An 18,375-nucleotide genomic window follows, 5' to 3' on the forward strand; every position below is an offset into this window, starting at 1 on the left:
TCGTTAACCTTTCTGCGGTGTTTAAAAAAGGGAAAAGGGTACGGATGGGGACTGGCTTCGAAACTGGTTCTAATACAGATTAGAGTGAACAATATTTAGGAAGACTTTACAGGTTCCCCAACGTACCCCCAACTGCCCAACGTACGGCCCACGGGCCGGATGCGGCCCTTGGCACCATTTTGTGGCCCGCGGCGTGTAAGCGGAAGCATTCCCGCTGCTTTCCGGATGTTTTCCCCTGTAATTTGTAAACAAAATCTTCCGGATGCATTTTTCGCTGATTCTCGCAGCCCAGAACATACGTATAGGAGATCCTGCAGAGGGTAATCCTGTAGCGGACATTTTTTTTTATCTGCAGGGGCGCAGAAAAAGTTAGAGCTATAGGAGGGCGGATGTCCTGCAGAGGACATATTTCTTATTCTACGGGGGCGCAAAAAAAGTTCAAATAATACGTTGTAAGGGGGCGAAAATCCCGTAGAAGACATATTTCAAAATCTAAGAGGGTGCAAAAAAGTTAGAGAAATATGTCTAGGAGGGCGAAGATCCTGCAAAAAAGGCGCAAAAAGGGCGCAAAAAAGTTAGAATAATACCTTCTAGTGCAGGCCTGCCCAACCTTTTCAAGCAACGGGCCAATTTTCAAAATGGCCACTTGCATGCGGGCCAGACAATATTCGGTACATTTTTTATACATTTATACACAATAACCAAAATAAAATATATTTTTTCCCGAATGGCATTTAGTTTTACAGAATGGTTAAAATTGTTTAAAAGAAAAACTAAGCATGAATTAAATCTTGTTTGAACAATTTTTTATGTGTGCTTATTTTATTTCTCTTTTTATATGGGATTGTTGGCTTCTTTCCAATACTCGACGCATATTGATTTCGCAATCGTTGATCGATTTTTGCAAGCGAGATAATGAAGATCAACAATTACTTTTTTACTGCTTTCATTCTTGATAAGAGTTGTTCACACAGATATGATTTCTGGAGAGAGAAAATATCTTACGAAAGATATGTCTTTCTGAAATTTAGATTTGAGCACGTTGCTGCATTGGAGGTCAATTATTTCCATTTGAAACATTCTAAGTACGTTATTCAAACCAGTGAACGGTGTTGAGGAACTGTGTTCTCAAAAATAAGCGAATAGGTTTGAAAATTTCTGTTCGTAGGTTTCGACTGTTTTCTACCGGAATTTGAGAAATGTATCCGTTTTCGACAATCAATTGTGCCAAATTGTTTCAATTTTATTTCAATAGTTTGCATGTTGGATAATAAAGGTTCGATGTGTTGATCCTTGATTTGCAGCTTTATGTTCATGTTATTGAGATGATTGGTGGCATCTACTATAAATCTCAGTAATTCATTCATCCAGGATCATGCAGCTTGGGCATTGGATTTGCTTTATCTTGTAAAAATGGTGTAATTTCCTTTCGAAGAGAATAAAATCTCTCAAGCAAGGTACCACGGGATAGCCAACGAACTTCACAATAACACAACAAATCACTTCCATTTCCCTCAACATAATTTGGAATTAGTGGTGGTTAAGTTTCCTCGCATAGGTAAAAGTTTTTTTTTTTTTTTTTTTAACTAATTTTATTTGCTAATTATCTGATACATGCATTCATCTCTTAGACTAGGTGTTCCGTGTTTTCTTAACACTATCATCCTTATTTGATATGTTACATTTTTATTTATTATTAATACATTTCAATTGCCTCTGGCAGTTAGACTTTTTCCTCTGGTTGAATTGAACCATGTAGGAATTACAATGTTTTCAACTTAAACTAAAATTAACCTAGTTTATACTAAGGGTACAAGGAGTTAATCGTTGCAATATAAGATTGCAACGAATTTTGTCTAAAATTGTTGCAATGTCTCAATATTAGAAATTCTATGAAGTTCATTGGTACTATACCACGGAGGCAACTTCAGAATCATTTTCAAAATTTTATTTTGAATCCTCTGGAGTGCCTTCTTTCTGGTATTGCAGCAACTAGCCCATATTGGCACAGCATACAACATGGCAGGTCTAAAAATTTGTTTGTAAATCAAAAGTTTGTTCTTAAGACAAAGTTTTGATTTTCTGTTTATAAGTGGATATAGGCACTTAATATATTTGTTACATTTGGCTTGAAGGCCTTCAATGTGATTTTTAAAAGTTAATTTTTGATCTAGCAGAAGTCCTAAATATTTAGCTTCGCTAGACCAATTAATTGGAAGCCCATTCATAGTGACAATATGTCTGCTAGAAGGTTTCAAATAAGAAGCTCTCGGCTTATGTGGGAAAATTATAAGCTGAGTTTTGGAAGCATTCGGGGAAATTTTCCATTTTTGCAAGTAAGTGGAGAAAATATCCAAACTTTTTTGCAATCTACTACTGACACGAAGGCTTCGCCCTTTGGCTGAAAGGCCCGTGTCATCTGCAAACAAAGATTTTTGACACCCTGGTGGTAAATCAGGTAAGTCAGAAGTAAAAATGTTATACAATATGGGCCCCAGTATGCTGCCTTGGGGGACACCAGCCCTTACAGGTAATCTATCAGATTTAGTATTCTGATAGTTTACCTGCAGCGAGCGATCTGATAAATAATTTTGGATCAGTTTAATGATGTACAGAGGAAAATTAAAATTCATCAATTTTACAATCAAACCTTCATGCCAAACACTGTCAAATGCTTTCTCTATATCAAGAAGAGCAACTCCAGTCGAATATCCTTCAGATTTGTTGAGCCGAATTAAGTTCGTAACTCTTAATAACTGATGAGTGGTTGAATGCCCATGGCGAAAACCAAATTGCTCATCAGCAAAATAGAATTGTCATTAATATGAACCATCATTCTATTTAAAATAATCTTTTCAAACAGTTTGCTTATTGAAGAAAGCAAACTGATTGGGCGATAACTAGAAGCCTCAGCTGGATTTTTGTCCGGCTTTAAAATTGGAACAACTTTGGAGTTTTTCCATTTATCTGGGAAGTATGCCAATCGAAAACATTTGTTGAATGAATTAACCAAAAAGGATAAAGAGCTCTCAGGAAGTTTTTGATAAGTATGTAGAAAATACCATCATCACCCGGGGCTTTCATATTTTTAAATTTTCTAGTAATAGATCGTACTTCATCCAAATTAGTTCCCAACGAAGGGTCAAAAACATTCTGTTGATTGAGAATGTCTTCGAAGCTCCGTGTAACCTGATCCTCAATTGGACTAGTGAGACCTAGACTAAAATTATGGGCACTCTCGAACTGCTGAGCAAGTTTTTGAGCCTTTTCGCCATTTGTTAATAAAATTTTATTTCCCTCTTTAAGCGCTGGAATTGGCTTTTGAGGTTTTTTAAGAATTTTTGTTAATTTCCAAAAGGGTTTCGAACTGGGATCCAACTTGGAGACATTATTCTCAAAGTTGGTATTTCTCAGAATAGCGAAACGTTTTTAATTTCATTTTGCAAATCTCGCCAAATAACTTTCAACGCGGGATCGCGAGTTCTTTGGTATTGCCTTCTTCTCACATTTTTAAGACGGATCAGTAGCTGAAGATCGTCGTCAATAATAATGGAGTTGAATTTAACTTCACATTTCGGAATTGCAATGCCTCTGGCTTCGACAATTAAATTTGTCAAAGATACGAGAGCATTATCAATATCACTTTTGGTATCGAGAGGAATATCAACATCAAAATTCCTATCGATATACGTTTTATATAAATCCCAATCAGCTCTATGATAATTAAAAGTAGAACTGATTGGATTATAAATGGCTTCTTGTGAGATTTCAAATGTCACAGGAAGGTGATCAGAGTCAAAGTCAGCATGAGTTACCAATTGGCCACACAGCTGACTTGAATCCGTTAAAACTAAATCAATTGTAGAAGGATTTCGACTGGAAGAAAAACAAGTTGGTCCATTGGGATATTGAATAGTATAATATCCCGCAGAACAATCTTCAAATAAAATTTTACCATTGGAATTGCTTTGAGCATTATTCCATGAACGGTGTTTGGCATTGAAGTCACCAATTACGAAGAATTTTGATTTGTTGCGAGTCAGAATTTGAAGATCAGCTTTCAATAAATTCTTTTGCTGCCCATTGCATTGAAAAGGCAAGTAGGCTGCAATGAAGGAAAATTGTCCAAAATTTGTTTCAACAGAAACTCCCAAGGTTTCAAAAACTTTGGTTTCAAACGAAGAAAATAATTTATGTTTGATACGTCTATTAATGACAATGGCGACCCCACCACAGGCGCTGTCAAGACGATCATTTCTGTAGATAAAATAGTTTGGATCTCTTTTAATGGAGAGTCCTGGTTTTAAATAGGTTTCAGTTATAATGGCAATATGCACATTATGAACTGAAAGGAAGTTGAATAATTCATCTTCCTTACCCTTTAGAGAGCGGGCATTCCAATTTAGAACTTTCACACAATTATTTGGATCCATTGAAACGGAGTCCGATAACAATTTTTTGTGTGTACTTTATACCAACCTGAACAGCTTCAGGAATGGTATTTGCTTTGAACATTGCATCAATCATGTGATGCAATTGTTCAGTTAAAAATCAAAATCAGGAAGCAGTCATGCTACCTGAATCGGCAACATGACCGTTATTTTCCGTTGGGACATGGGTATAAACCTCATTTTGAGAAGAGAAATTTTGTCTACCAGCAGCGATGTTTGCATACGTAGGTACATTGGAAAAATTGGAATTTACTGAAGTGCTTGCTACCCGTTGACGAGCGGCAAAATTTGTTTGTGAATTGTGGTGGGTATGAATTGCTCGACCGGTAACTGGTTTCGAAATTTGAGCGTTTGAAAAATTTCTACCCGTCGAATCTGGGATCCGATTGAATTTCCGTCATCAATTTTGCACGAGAATTCAAAACCTTTTTGCGTGAAGGGCATTCCCAGAAATTGGATTTATGATTGCCCCCACAGTTTGCGCACTTAAATTTATTGGAATCTTCTCTCACAGGACATGCGTCCTTGGCGTGAGAGGTTCCACCACAAATCATGCATTTAGCATCCATGTAACAATGTTTGGTTCCATGACCCCACTTTTGGCACTTACGGCACTGGGTAGGGTTTTGGAAATTTCCCCCAGGCCTGCGGAAATGTTCCCATGTAACACGGACATGGGACATAATACAGGCCTTTTCCAAACTTTTCATATTATTTAGTTCACTTTTGTTAAAATGAACTAAATAAAATTCTTGAGAAATTGCCCCTCTGGGAAGTACCAGAATGGGATTTCTTTTTCATCTTAATTACTTGGACTGGTGAAAATCCAAGTAATTGAGAAATTTCAATTTTAATCTCATCCAGTGATTTATCATCACTGGGGAGACCTTTCAAGACGACTTTGAACAATCGCTCAGTTTTGTCGTCGTATGTGAAGAATTTATGGCGCTTCTCAGTTAAATAGTGAAGAAGACGTTTGCGATCGTCAAAGGATCCCGGCAAAACGCGGCAGTCACCTTTCCTTGCAATCTGAAATGAAACCTTGATCCCCTGAAGGTTACTCAAAATCTCATTCCGGAAGCCAGAAAACTCGGCAACAGATACCACAATTGGCGGAATCCTTTGCTTTTTCGCATGAATCGAATCACCTGGGCTAGAGGTAGATTCGATTTGCTCAATTTCATCATTAATCAAATCGAACTGATTGCTCAGTTCGATTGGAGAAGAATTATTTCCGATATTAGAGTTAGAACGAATATCTGAATTCTCCAGCTTCCTTCTATTTTTTCCGCGCTTGGGCAGGACGGTCTTGAAACCTTGTTTCTTTGAAGGAAGTGGAGAATTCAGAGACTCCCCCTTCCTCTTGTTTTTGTTAATACTCATTGCTGAGCGTGGAGACGTGACCTTCTAAGAGGTTTTTCCCAAAACGGTGTCCCTGTTGGATTACCACCGCTTGTCGGAATTTTACTTCCGCAAACGGGTCCAACGTAAAACGAAGGCACGGGTCCTTGCAAAGATCGTAACGGGATCAGTGGGTACAAATAGCGCTAAGAAGCACCGTTGAAATTAAAATAGCTTCGGTTAGTATTAAAAACTTCCTTCCGCAAAGAGAGAAAGAACCGCACAGCACGAAAGCACGATGCGGTCTGTGCATAGGTAAAGTTGATTTTTCTAATAACTAGCGTCGCTGCATCACGAATATTGATAGTTTTTGCACATATAAATTTTTTGGTAAAAAATGCAATGTGCAAAGATTTATCACAGAATAACTTTTGTTTCTTAATAACAATCGTATAACAAAAAAAAACAAATTGCTTTAATTTTCAAGTGTCACAACGCCTGTGTTCTTTCCCGTCATCGCCGGTGCCTCATATGTGTTTAGGCCTTAAGTTTTCCAAGAAAAGTTGAAGCTCCTTCATACGGGTTTTAACAGCTTTCCTCAGGTATATACCTGAAGTAGTTGTTACCTTTATTAAGATCAAAACTGCTAATTCCTTTGTAATCTAAAGATGATTCTCTGTCTTGGAAAGCTCTCATCAGTTTTGTTAAAATCTCATTAACAGCAAAACTGGCCCAGATTTAATTCTTATAATTAGTAATAACCTACAGAAGGAGCTTTTCGAGTCAGATATAAAGGCTTTCGGGCCGCATATGAAGTATTTTTTCTTACACGCCGCGGGCCACAAAAAATGGAGCCAAGGGCCGCATCCGGCCCGCGGGCCGTACGTTGGGCAGCCCTGTTCTAGGGGGTGGGAATCCCAACGAGGAGTTTTTTTTTAATCTAAGGAGGCGCAAATCCTGGAGGCGGAGATCCTGCAGAGGACATATTTCTAAATCCACGGGGGTTCAAAAGTTCGAATAACACGTTATAGGGCAGCGGAAACCCCATAGAGGACATATTTCTAAATCTGGAGGGGCGCAAAACAGTTAGAACAATACGTAAAGGAGGGCGGAGATCCTGCAGAAGACATCTAAAAGTTCGAATAATACGTTCTAGGGGCGGAAATCCCGATGCGAACATTTTTTTTAAATCTACAGGGGCGCAATAAAAGTTAGAGGATTGGCGATTCGGGCGGAGATCCTGCAGAGGACATATTTCTAAATCTACAGAGGCGCAAACAGTTCGAATAATACGTTTTAGGGGAGCGGAAATCCCGTAGGGGACATATTTTTAAATCTAAGGGGGCGCAAACAAGTTAGAAGAATACGTATAGGAGGGCGGAGATCCTACAGAGGACATATTTCAAAATCTACGGGTGTGCAGAATAGAGGAATTCGTATAGGAGGGCGGAGATCCTACAGAGGACATATTTCTTAATCCACGGGGCGCAAAAAAGTTTGAATAATACGTTCTAGGGGAGCGGAAATCCCGTAAAGGACATATTTTCAAATTTAAGGGGGCGCAAAAAAGATAGAGTAATACGTATAAATAGGAGGGCGGAGATAGGATCATAATAGAGGACATATTTTGAAATCTAAGGGTGCGCAAAACAATTAAAAGAATATGTATAGGAGAGCGGAGATAAATAAATAAAATAAATAAATAAATTCTGCGGGGGCGCAAAAAAGGTCAAATAATACGTTCTTGGGGGCGGGAATCCCATAGAGTACTTTTTTTTTAATCTGAGGAGGCGCAAATCAGTTAGAGGGATACGGGGGCGCTAAAAAAGTTTGAATAATACGTTATAGGGGTCGGAAATCCCGAATGGACTTTTTTTTTAATCTACAGGGGCGTAAAAAAAAGTTAGAAAAATACGTATAGGAGGGCGGAGATCCTACAGAGGACATATTTTCAAATCCACAGGGGCGCAAAAAAGTACGAATAATACGTTATAGGGGAGCGGAAAGCCCGCAGAGGACATATTTTCAAATCTACAAGGGTACAAAAACATGGCTCTTGAGCCTCTTCCTATCATGTACTTCGTCTTCGACGTGTTGATGACTATTCCAATCCGTTTAGCTTCGCTTTGCAGTCTGATGTAGGCTTCCTCCATCTTCCCAATGTTACGTGCCATGATATCAATGTCGTCGGCGAAACCAAATAACTGGACGGACTTCGTAAAAATCGTACCACTCGTGTCAATCCCTGCCCTTCGTATTACTCCCTCCAAAGCAATGTTGAATAGCAGACACGAAAGACCATCACCTTGCCGTAACCCTCTGCGCGTTTCGAAGGGACTCGAGAATGCCCCTGAAACTCGAACTACGCACATCACCCGATCCATCGTCGCCTTGATCAACCGTATCAGTTTATCCGGAAATCCGTTTTCGTGCATTAGCTGCCATAGCTGGTCCCGATCGATTGTATCATATGGGGCTTTGAAGTCGATAAATAGATGATGTATGGGCACATTGTATTCGCTGCATTTCTGCAATACCTGACGTACAACGAACATCTGGTCTGTGGTACAGCGTGAACCCATAAATCCCGCCTGGTACTGTCCCACGAACTCTCTTGCAATTGGTGTTAGTCGGCGGCATAAAATTTGTGAGAATACCTTGTAGGCGCTCAGCAATGTGATTGTGCGGTAGTTGCTACAATACAGCTTATCGCCCTTTTTGTGGAGTGCACACACTACACCTTCCATCCACTCCTGCGGCAGAACCACATCCTCTCAAACCTTGGTAATTACCTAGTGCAGCGCTCTACCCAATGCCTCACCACCGTGTTTAAACAGCTCTCCTATTAGTTGGTCAACCCCAGGGCTTTGCTATTTTTCAGCCTGATGATCTTCTACTGGATTTCCTGGAGATCCAGAGCAGGAAGACGCATGTCCTGCGCACGTGCTCTTAAGTTCATTACCATACCGCCACCGTTGTCTGCCACATCGCCATTCAGGTGCTCTTCGTAGTGCTGCCGCCACCTTTGGATCACCTCACGCTCGGTCGTAACAAGGTTCCCGTTTATGTCCTTGCACATATCGGGCTGTAGCACGTGGCCCTTACGTGAACGGTTCAACGTTATTAGCGTTATTAGCGTGGTACAGTTCCTCCGTCTCTTCACGGTCTCGATCTTCCTGCTGGCGCTTTTTCCTCCGGAAAATCGAGTTTTGTCTGTTCCGCGCCCGTTTGTATCGTGCCTCGTTCGCCCTCGTGCGGTGTTGCAGCAATCTCGTCCATGCTGCATTGTTCTCCTCAACTAACTGCTCACATTCGCCGTCATACCAGTCGTTTCTCTGATCCGGAGCCACCGTGCCTAGTGCAGCGGTTGCGGTACTTCCAATGGCGGATTGAATATCTCTCCAGCCATCTTCAAGAGATGCTGCGCCTAGCTGCTCTTCCGTTGGGAGTGCCACTTCCAGCTGCTGCGCGTATTCTTGGGCTAGTCTACCGTCTTGCAGCCGCCCAATGTTTAGCCGCGGCGGACGACTCCGACGCGTGTTGATCACCGTCGAGAGTTTTGAGCGCAGACATACTGCAACGAGGTAGTGGTCGGATTCAATATTCGCACTGCGGTAAGTGATTTCCATGTGGCCTTGTGGATATTCTTGCGGGGGAAGAAAGTGCTTCGGACTACCATTCCGCGGGAGGCTGCAAAGTTTATGCATCGTTGGCCGTTGTCGCTCGATACGGTATGCAGACTATCCAATCCGATGACCGGTCTATACATTTCCTCGCTTCCTACCTGAGCGTTCATGTCACCGATTACGATTTTGACGTCCCGCAGTGGGCATCCATCGTATGTCTGCTCCTGCTCCAATTCTACAGGGGCGCAAAAAAGTTCAAATAATACGTTCTAGGGGGCGGGAATCCCGCAGAGTACTTTTTTTAATCTAAGGAGGAGCAAATCAGTTAGAGGGATTCGTATAGGAGGGCGGAGATCCTACAGAGGACATATTTCTAAATCCACGGGGGCGCAAAAAAGTTTGAATAATACGTTCTAGGGGGCGGAAATCCCGAAGCGGACAATATTTTTTTAAATCTACAGGAGAGCGGAGATCCTGCAGAGGACATATTTTTAAATCTGCGGGGGTGCAAAAAGTTCGAATAATACGTTGGAGGGGAGCGGAAACCCCATAGAGGACAAATTCTGAGGGGGCGCAAAACAGTCAGAGCAATACGTATAGGAGGGCGGAGATCCTGCAGAGGACAAATTTCTAAATCTACAGGGGCGCAAACGTAGGGGCGTCCCGTAGAGGACATATTTTGAAATCTAAGGGGGCGCAAAAAAGTTAGACAACAAATTTACAGTGAGCATACACCCGAAGAGCATTGTATGATTTTGATCAGTTCTCGGGACAGTGAAACTGATTTATTAGTACTTGATAGATAGTGCACTTGTAGCACACGTTGCTTCTGTCAAAAGAAGTGCAATCTACCATAATGTGCAGAAACCACCGGGCGAGCATTATGTAGAGTGTGCGATGAAATATGTAATCACGTATGAGTGCATTCCACATTAGGGAGAAAGTAAGACTACCCGGGTAGAAGCCATGAACAGAATAACAAAACATGATATGGGTTTGATTGATATAAGAGATAAAAGAACAGGCAACAATATCAAAAATTTGCTCCGAAATATCATTTGAATAGCAAGATTTGCTATGGATAAGAACAAACTAATGGCACATGATATTGATCACTTAAAAATAGCATAACTTGATCTCCTCATGATATTTTAGTGCAAAATATTGATATTGTCGTTTGATCTTTAATCTCTTATATCAATCATGTCCATATCTAATTTTGCTATCTTATCAAAATTTGATATTATTTAGCTTTTTTCGTCTACTCGGGTAGCCACCAACAACCACGTGTTTTAACTGAATTTTTGTGCTGCCGCACTACCGTAGTACCAATTTAGCGGAAGGCGAAAAGAGACAAACCATACACCATCAATGATGGGTTGGTCGGTTTTTTCTTCGTCAATTTTTTCTTGCACCTCAAGGGCGCACGATATAGTATTTTTGAATCCGCATTGAGTGCGCTTTTGAGTGAAACACGGTGTTAGTTTTGGTGTATTTGAAGTAGTGTAGTACAATGAATTATTTCGCGCTAACCAAGGCGACTTCCTGTACATTATTAAACAAAATTTCTTTTCGAGTGTCGAGCACGAAGATACAGAAGATTGTCAGTCTCTTGAAGTAATGAGTGCTAAAATTGTTTTCCACTTCTTATCCTGTATTGGATGTGCACGTTATTGGTTTTAATTTAATATGTTGTCGTTATTGGGTTTTATTAAAAAATAAACTGCAAACATGTACAGTAAGAATGGTCTTTTAATCCCAAGGAGACTATTTAATAGACCCTGCATTAAATTCACTCACATTTGAGCGGGGCGTTAACTCGAACAAAAGTTCATTTTCCTTGCATTATACGACCTGCTCAAACGTCAAAATTTCTTCGGGGAATTTATTTTGCATTGGTCTATTGATGAGCTGTGCATTACACAAATAATTGCATATAATTCCGTGATTCAACCGTGATTCAACAATAATGTTAATTTATAATCACGGTTGTGCATATTGCATATTGATAGTAGGAGTCCATGGACAGTCTGTAGGACGCATAACTAAATCGTTCAATAAGGTCTCTTATGGCTCATTCTCACCCCCAATGATGGTACCGTCAAGCGGGGCTTTTTTTGACAAATCGGGGGCTACTTTGGACATTTTGAAACAAGAATTATAACGTAAACTACTCTCAAATTGCCATTATCACCATTCGGGTGTCTTGTTGATAGTTGAATGGCAACTTTCTGCTTCAAATTTAATATTTTTTACTTTTAGTTTTTCTGGAAAATCAAAAACCCAAAGTAGCCCCCGGAGTCAAAAGAAACCCCGCACAACTGTATCTTAATTAAAGTTTTGCTTTGTCTTGGTCTCAAGACTATGGCTCTTCAATTTTAACATTTTTTGCAATTTCGACCCTTTGTCCTTTCGACCTTCTGTCCCTTCGACCTTTTGTGCCTTCGACCTTTTGTCCATTCGACCTTTTATCATAGATTTTATAGCTATACATGTGGATGAAGAATCGGAAGGAATAAATGTTGGCTGTTATTCAAGTGTTGGTCTAGAAGTCAACTTTTCGCGGCACTGGTGGTGAGGGAAAATGATTATCTTTTCCCGCAAACCGATTTCTGGGCGAAAATCGGCGTGAGGGAGCAATCTCTGCTCGTGAGAATAAGTGAGAACTACGATCCCTGGTCCTTCCGCTATTGGGCGGAATCTCAGGCTTAATAGCCACACGTAAAATTCAATCAATCAAATTCAATCCTACGGAACACAATCAGCATAGACGATTTAAAAAAGCTAGCAGCATTCAAGGAGATCAAGACCCACACTCCAGGGAATTCTTATATGAACTGGAATGCAATAAAAACAAGGGGCCCTCCTTAGCCGTGCGGTAAGACGCGCGGCTACAAAGCAAGACCATGCTGAGGGTGGCTGGGTTCGATTCCCGGTGCCGGTCTAGGCAATTTTCGTATTGGAAATTGTCTCGACTTCCCTGGGCATAAAAGTATCATCGTGTTAGCCTCATGATATACAAATGCAAAAATTGTAACTTGGCTTAGAAACCTCGCAGTTAATAACTGTGGAAGTGCTTAATGAACACTAAGCTGCGAGGCGGCTCTGTCCCAGTGTGGGGATGTAATGCCAATAACAAGAAGAAGAAGGAATGCAATAAATGTTGAAGGAATATCAATTTTATTCTGTGTCGGTAAAGACGAGTCCTGTCTAATTATTCGTGAAAATTGGAGAACGATACGTTGTGTTTATACTTGTTGCAAGTTTCAACCCCCTCCCTCCTAGCTTTCTTATACTTTTCCAAAATCCGTCCCCCTGAAGTCTACGTAGACTTTCCCAAAACTAAAAAAAAATCATATTTGTTGTTCACAATGACGCATTACGAAATAACATGGAGATCAATAACGTGTTAGGTAATTTAGTTATCTCGCGGAAATTCCGAAAACTTTCAGAAGGATTTCCCGTGGACTTTCCCGAATATTTGTTTATCGTTCATATTTCGTGAAATTTTCCTTGCAATTTCCAGAGATAGTCCCGTGGAGATTCAAAATAATTTTCCGAGAAAATTTCAAAGAATTTCTTGTGCAATTTCTAAAGAAATTTCTGTATAATGTCCAAAGATTTTTCCTTGGAATCTCCAAAGAATTTGTAGTAGAAATACATAAAAGTTTTCCAAGATTTGATAGGAAACTTAGAAGAATTTTCCAATTCAACACAGAAGAATTTCCTGATGAAATCCAAGATAGTTTAACGCCGAAATTCAGACTTTTACTTCAGTGAAATCCGTTAGAGATGGGAGAAATTTTCCCATTATTGATTGTATTTCAAAACAAAAAATTAAATAAAAAGTCTACGTAGACTCTTGGTGGACACCTTCGTAGACAAACGCTGACTTTCATGAAACACCTCCCCCTCTTGAGAGTCTACGTGGTTTATGAACGGCCCCACTGTCTAACAGAATCATAACTCTTGGTTGTTTGATCGAACTCAAAACAGGAGTCCCCTCTCGCACAACAAATTTTTCTCGCTACGCCACTGATTCACCGGATCGTTTTTAATCGTTTTTAAAGAAATCAGACCGTTACAAATATTTAATTTATATTATGTCCTACTGGTCTCCGAATGGTCAAGGGGGGACAATAAAAAATAAATATTAAAATGGAAAAAAAAATCAATAAAACTCCTCGGATTTGTTAAAGAATGTTTTGAAAATCCTTAAAATTGCCCGAATTTTTTTTGTTGCGTCCTCAAAATATTTTTTTAGGCAAAAAAACGAGGGGGGAGACATAATTATTTTTAAATATTTGTATCGGCTTCAGATTTTATTACTGATGACAGATATTTTAAAATAATGTGCCATCAGATGCGATCCAGTGATCTGATCAGCATAGCTTTTCTGGCTATGACAATACCACCATTGAACCATTTCCCACAGAAGATTTAGAAATATTAGCGAACACCTCTCTACATAACAGCTACCAAACCTCCAGGTACCATTTTTAAGAAACCCTTTCTGGAAAATTTCTTCTCTCGGAATTATGGAAATTTCTTTTCAGGAAACTCCGACATCAGCGATTCTTTCTACAGGATATCTGAGGAACTACTCTTCCAGGATTTCTGAAGAATTCCCACTCAAAGAAGTTTGAGCAATTGCCCCTTAGAGAAGTTTGGAAATCCTCCCCCAGGAATTTTGCGAAACTCCTTTATCAGGAATTCTGGGAAACTCTTATTACAAGAATACAGGGTTTTTTTCTGCCTTAAGAATTATGAGGAATTGCTTCCAAGTAGTAATGAGGATATATCCTATACTCCATCAGGAGAATTCTTCCTCCAACGATTTTGGGAACTTTGAAACCCACCACACTGTAATTTTTCTTGAACTCCGTACAAATTCTTCCTCAGGAATTCTAGAAAATTTCTGCTCCATGAATTCTGGGAAACTGATTTTTCAACCTTCTTGGTTCTTCCATATCCGAAAATTCTTCCTCAGGAGTTCTAATTACTTAGCCCATCATGAATTATGGGGAATTATTCAAAAAATCAAAGGACTGCAACCTACCTTCTCACCTCAACCCAAGTTTTTGTACAGATACTTTTTAGACATTTTTGATATTTGTGAAATGATTTTAATTGTCTCAGTGATACATTCGGTGTTTGGCTGGCTGTTGTCTTTGAGATTGATCATACCGGAAGATAATTGCATGAGTATGTATCTTGTGTGGCAACGGCAAGTACAATGGATACACTATGCTGAGGGTGTCGAGAATGTTTCCAACCCGAAAACATCCTAGACAAGCCGAAAATCGAACTCGCCATCTCTGGATTCCGGCAATCCTACGCCTTTGCTCGCAAGGCTACTGGAAATCACATTCTGTAACTAATGTTCTGTAAAGAAACTAATCAGAGTAGCCAGGATTTACATCAAGCTAGAGTCTAGTTTGATGTAAATCCTGGCTACTCTGATAAGTTTCTTTATACTTATTTCAAAATGTACCGGCAAGCTATGAATTTGTTTATGTACACAATGCAATTTGCGTTTGATCTAGGATCCTCGCATTTGATAAGTTTTCGTATTGATGAGTTTTAGGCGGAAGACATCTTAACAAAAAATAAACTAAATTCCTTTGATTTTACCCTAGAATATTTTAAGTACCTAAGTTAAATTGAGCAACAAATTCAAAAGTTGAAAACCCAAAAGGTTTGACTGATCGAACACCGCAGAAAGGTTAAAAAGAGAGCAGCCCTTTCTTCGTTTGCGCTTGATAAAATCATCATCAGAGTAGCGGCGGAGCGCGTCTCGTACGGATCAGCCAGTCAGACGACCGGTAGTCAAGTCAGCGATCTCATCCTGAACCAGATATCGGCCAAACGAAACCGATAAACAAAATCCACGACTTTAATACCTACGTAGAGGAAGAATAGTCGTCGTCGGTCAATAAAAGAACAAGTGGAGCACAGACAAACGCGAGCAGCTGGGTAGACAGACGGAAATCAGTGCAGCGCGCGGGTAGTTGACGTTGATTTTATGAAAGTGCTATAATTGAGGAACACACGACTCAATTACTTCATTTGCCCCGTATATGTGCCGACGGCGGGTGGTGGGTCGTTGCAGTCTCGAGAAGCGAAAACAACCGCTCCTCGTCGGAGAGGTTCAAGAAGATTGAGAGCAAGCAACGATCAGTGCCATTTAGCACGGCCCCTGCTACCGGTTCGGTTCAGTCAGGCAGCGACGGGACTGCTACAGTTCGCTGGGCTTCCTACCACACCGACCGACCGTAGTTAGGTCGATGCGAAACAGTGTTGAACAACTGGATTGTTTTCGATAAAAATAGGTTAACGATCTTGCCGGACGAGAGTGACCTCTGTGTGCCGATAATTGTGAACACGAGTGCCGTGACTGATTGTCCAGTTTGATTGGAGCCGCAAACCGGTGGTGAAGTTTTGAAAAAGGAAGGCGCCACCGAAGGCTTCGCCGTAGTTCAACGGCATCCAGAATGTCGGCTTTGGGTGATCTGGCGCAGCGGAGCAGGGTCATGTACGTGAACAACAATCCTCCGGTCGTGCCTACAGGTGAGAGGAAATCCGTTTTGTTCAGACAGCCTGTCTCGTATTGAATGCGATCATACACCCCTGTTCAGATTGGGTTGTTGTGTGTTTGGTGGATTGTTTTTGTTTTCGGTTTGGATTAGATAGGCTCAAGGACTAGTGATTGGAATGCATTTGGGGAATGGTAACACGCATGTAGTAAACTTCAGGAAGGAGACACTTGTTTCAAAAGAGGCAATCAACTGGATAATGCGAACATTAACTTTGTTTTAATAATAAATAAAACACGAATCACACATTTGCGATGTGTTCCTACTTGTTATCGAACAATAATCAATACATTTAGCTTTATTCACCAACCTTGTCTATGCAAATCTCGGTTTGAAAATTTGAACCGAGCTTCAGATAACAAATTATTGATTACTTAGCATCAACAAATGTTTAGCTGACCTTCGTCATCCGCATGCTCGATATCGTTCAAATATTTTCAAGACCAGCCAGGCAAAATCAGCTGTAACTGTCAATAGAAAAGTGCACATTGATTGAAATAACTGAACTTTGATTCACAATGCTTCGATCATCATTCGGTGCTAATCTGATTTATTTTTCTTTTTTGACATTTTTTATCACAAGGTCAGATTTATTGTGAATAGAATTGAAAAGCAACGATAACTACCCAAGTAACTAAAAGTTCCTTTAAAAGTACGTTTTTCGCTTAATTAACTAGACAGAGCTGAATAAGCGGAAAACGTACTTTTAAAGGAACTTTTGGTTAGTTGGGTAATAGATGAAATGATAATATGGTTCCACTTTATAGATTATAATTATACAATGGTTAAGAAGACATAATCTAATCGGTGAAAGCACTGGATCACCAATCCTGTAGCAGTGGGTTCGATTCCCCCTTCCAATTGAGGCGATGCTTCGGGTTGGAAACATTTGGTTACAATTACATTCATATGCAATATACACATTCATGCATTGGCTGTCATCGGGAGCTCTCATTCAATAACTGAGTAAAAATGCAGTTGAGAGTCGGCTATATAAGCTAATAATCACAAATTAAATTGGCTTGCAAAATTGTTCAAACGAATGTTAAGCATTTAAAAGTTTTTTCTCATGTATATCATTAAATTTAGGCTCAGGTAAAAAAAGTGTTAGAAACTTTAACAATGAGCAACAAAAAATTTGTATACGCCTTGGGAGATGTCTTGCGAAATTAACGCATCGGTTCATCTTGGTTTATCTTACTTCCTTGACTAATTGAAATTTTACCGAACTTTTTGTGATTATTATAATTAATATCGTCATCAAAGAGCATCAGCATGTTGTGAATAATTCCGCTGGAATAATGTTAGTATTCCAACTTATCTCTGAAATCTGAATAAATTTGGTCTCTTTATTGACTTAGTGGACATCGTTGATTGTTTAAATTCATTCAATTCTTTCAGAATTTATTATTCCAAAACAAAGCAGTATCTTCTATAAGCCCGTTGCATCTTCATTTGACCATTTGAAATTAAAAATCTCTCAGTTCTTGCTAAATCTCTTCCCCAGCTGTCAAAGGGGCATGGTCAGGTCAGGATATCTTTCCGCTCAATTTCATTTATTTTGTTTAAGAAGCAGATGTAAGTTTTTAATGTTAAAAATACATGGAAGCAGGCATCCCAAAAAACAATCTAGGATTTTACCCCTTACCATTTTTGTGACTTGCTAATATTGCTTTTAGTCATTGTTGTAACGAATGAGTCATTTTCTATCCGCTCGTAATTAGATATTGACGTGAGCTACAGATTCACACATCGATTAGGAAAGTTAATTAGATGCTGGTAAACAGTCTGAATTGGTTAATGTTTTGAGATCCACTTATCACTGAGTCACGAATCAGAACGGAAGAGGCGGATTCCCATATCTGACATTACCATCACTCCCTCTTTGTTCGATATACCGAACAGATTGTTTTAAACAGATTTTTAATCAGAAAATATTTGTCCAAAGATGGGATTCTAGATGGTCGATTTCCGTTTTGTGAACATGACTGAAACTCTAATAATATGAATATTGTTGCCGAAGGGTAATTTATCCAAACACTGATTAACAGAATATGAAAAATGACGAACCCGTAAAAAAGTTGAGAATTAGAGAAATGGGAAGTTAGAAATAAGAATAGAGAAGTGAGAAACAAAAGAAGTGAGCCTGTATATTTTTTTCAGATTCACTGCTTTCCCATCTCATTTCTTACCTTACCTTACCTACTTAGCTTAGCTTGATTGACTGTACACATAGTAATTGCTAGTCGTGATTGACCGAGAAAGAACAAATTTGCACAGCTCACCAGCATGCTGGCCACGTCCGCACAGTCAATTTAGGATTAGGGAAGGAAAATCAGTCCAACACTCATTGCTACAAGA

General features: G+C 39.7%; 1 protein-coding gene and 1 long non-coding RNA gene across 5 annotated transcripts in view; both read left to right on the plus strand.

The window, feature by feature from the left end:
* LOC134212800 (uncharacterized) overlaps window positions 1-18,375 on the plus strand; it is a 178,103-nt gene that overhangs the window by 124,225 nt on the left and 35,503 nt on the right. Inside the window, exon 3 of one of the 4 annotated variants that reach the window (XM_062690971.1) lies at window positions 15,197-15,988. The exons of the other annotated variants lie outside the window; for them this stretch is intronic. Within the exon in view, the coding sequence (XP_062546955.1) occupies window positions 15,913-15,988 (76 nt within the window). The 5' untranslated portion in view covers window positions 15,197-15,912. The remainder of the gene's footprint in view (window positions 1-15,196; window positions 15,989-18,375) is intronic. 4 annotated transcript variants of the gene reach the window in all.
* Window positions 72-7,246, plus strand: LOC134216965 (uncharacterized). Its single transcript, XR_009980889.1, has 2 exons — window positions 72-1,558; window positions 6,108-7,246. It is a non-coding gene; the product is annotated as an uncharacterized LOC134216965 (long non-coding RNA).

Source organism: Armigeres subalbatus, chromosome 2 (assembly GCF_024139115.2).
Source record: "Armigeres subalbatus isolate Guangzhou_Male chromosome 2, GZ_Asu_2, whole genome shotgun sequence".
Taxonomy (NCBI): Eukaryota; Metazoa; Arthropoda; class Insecta; order Diptera; family Culicidae; genus Armigeres; species Armigeres subalbatus.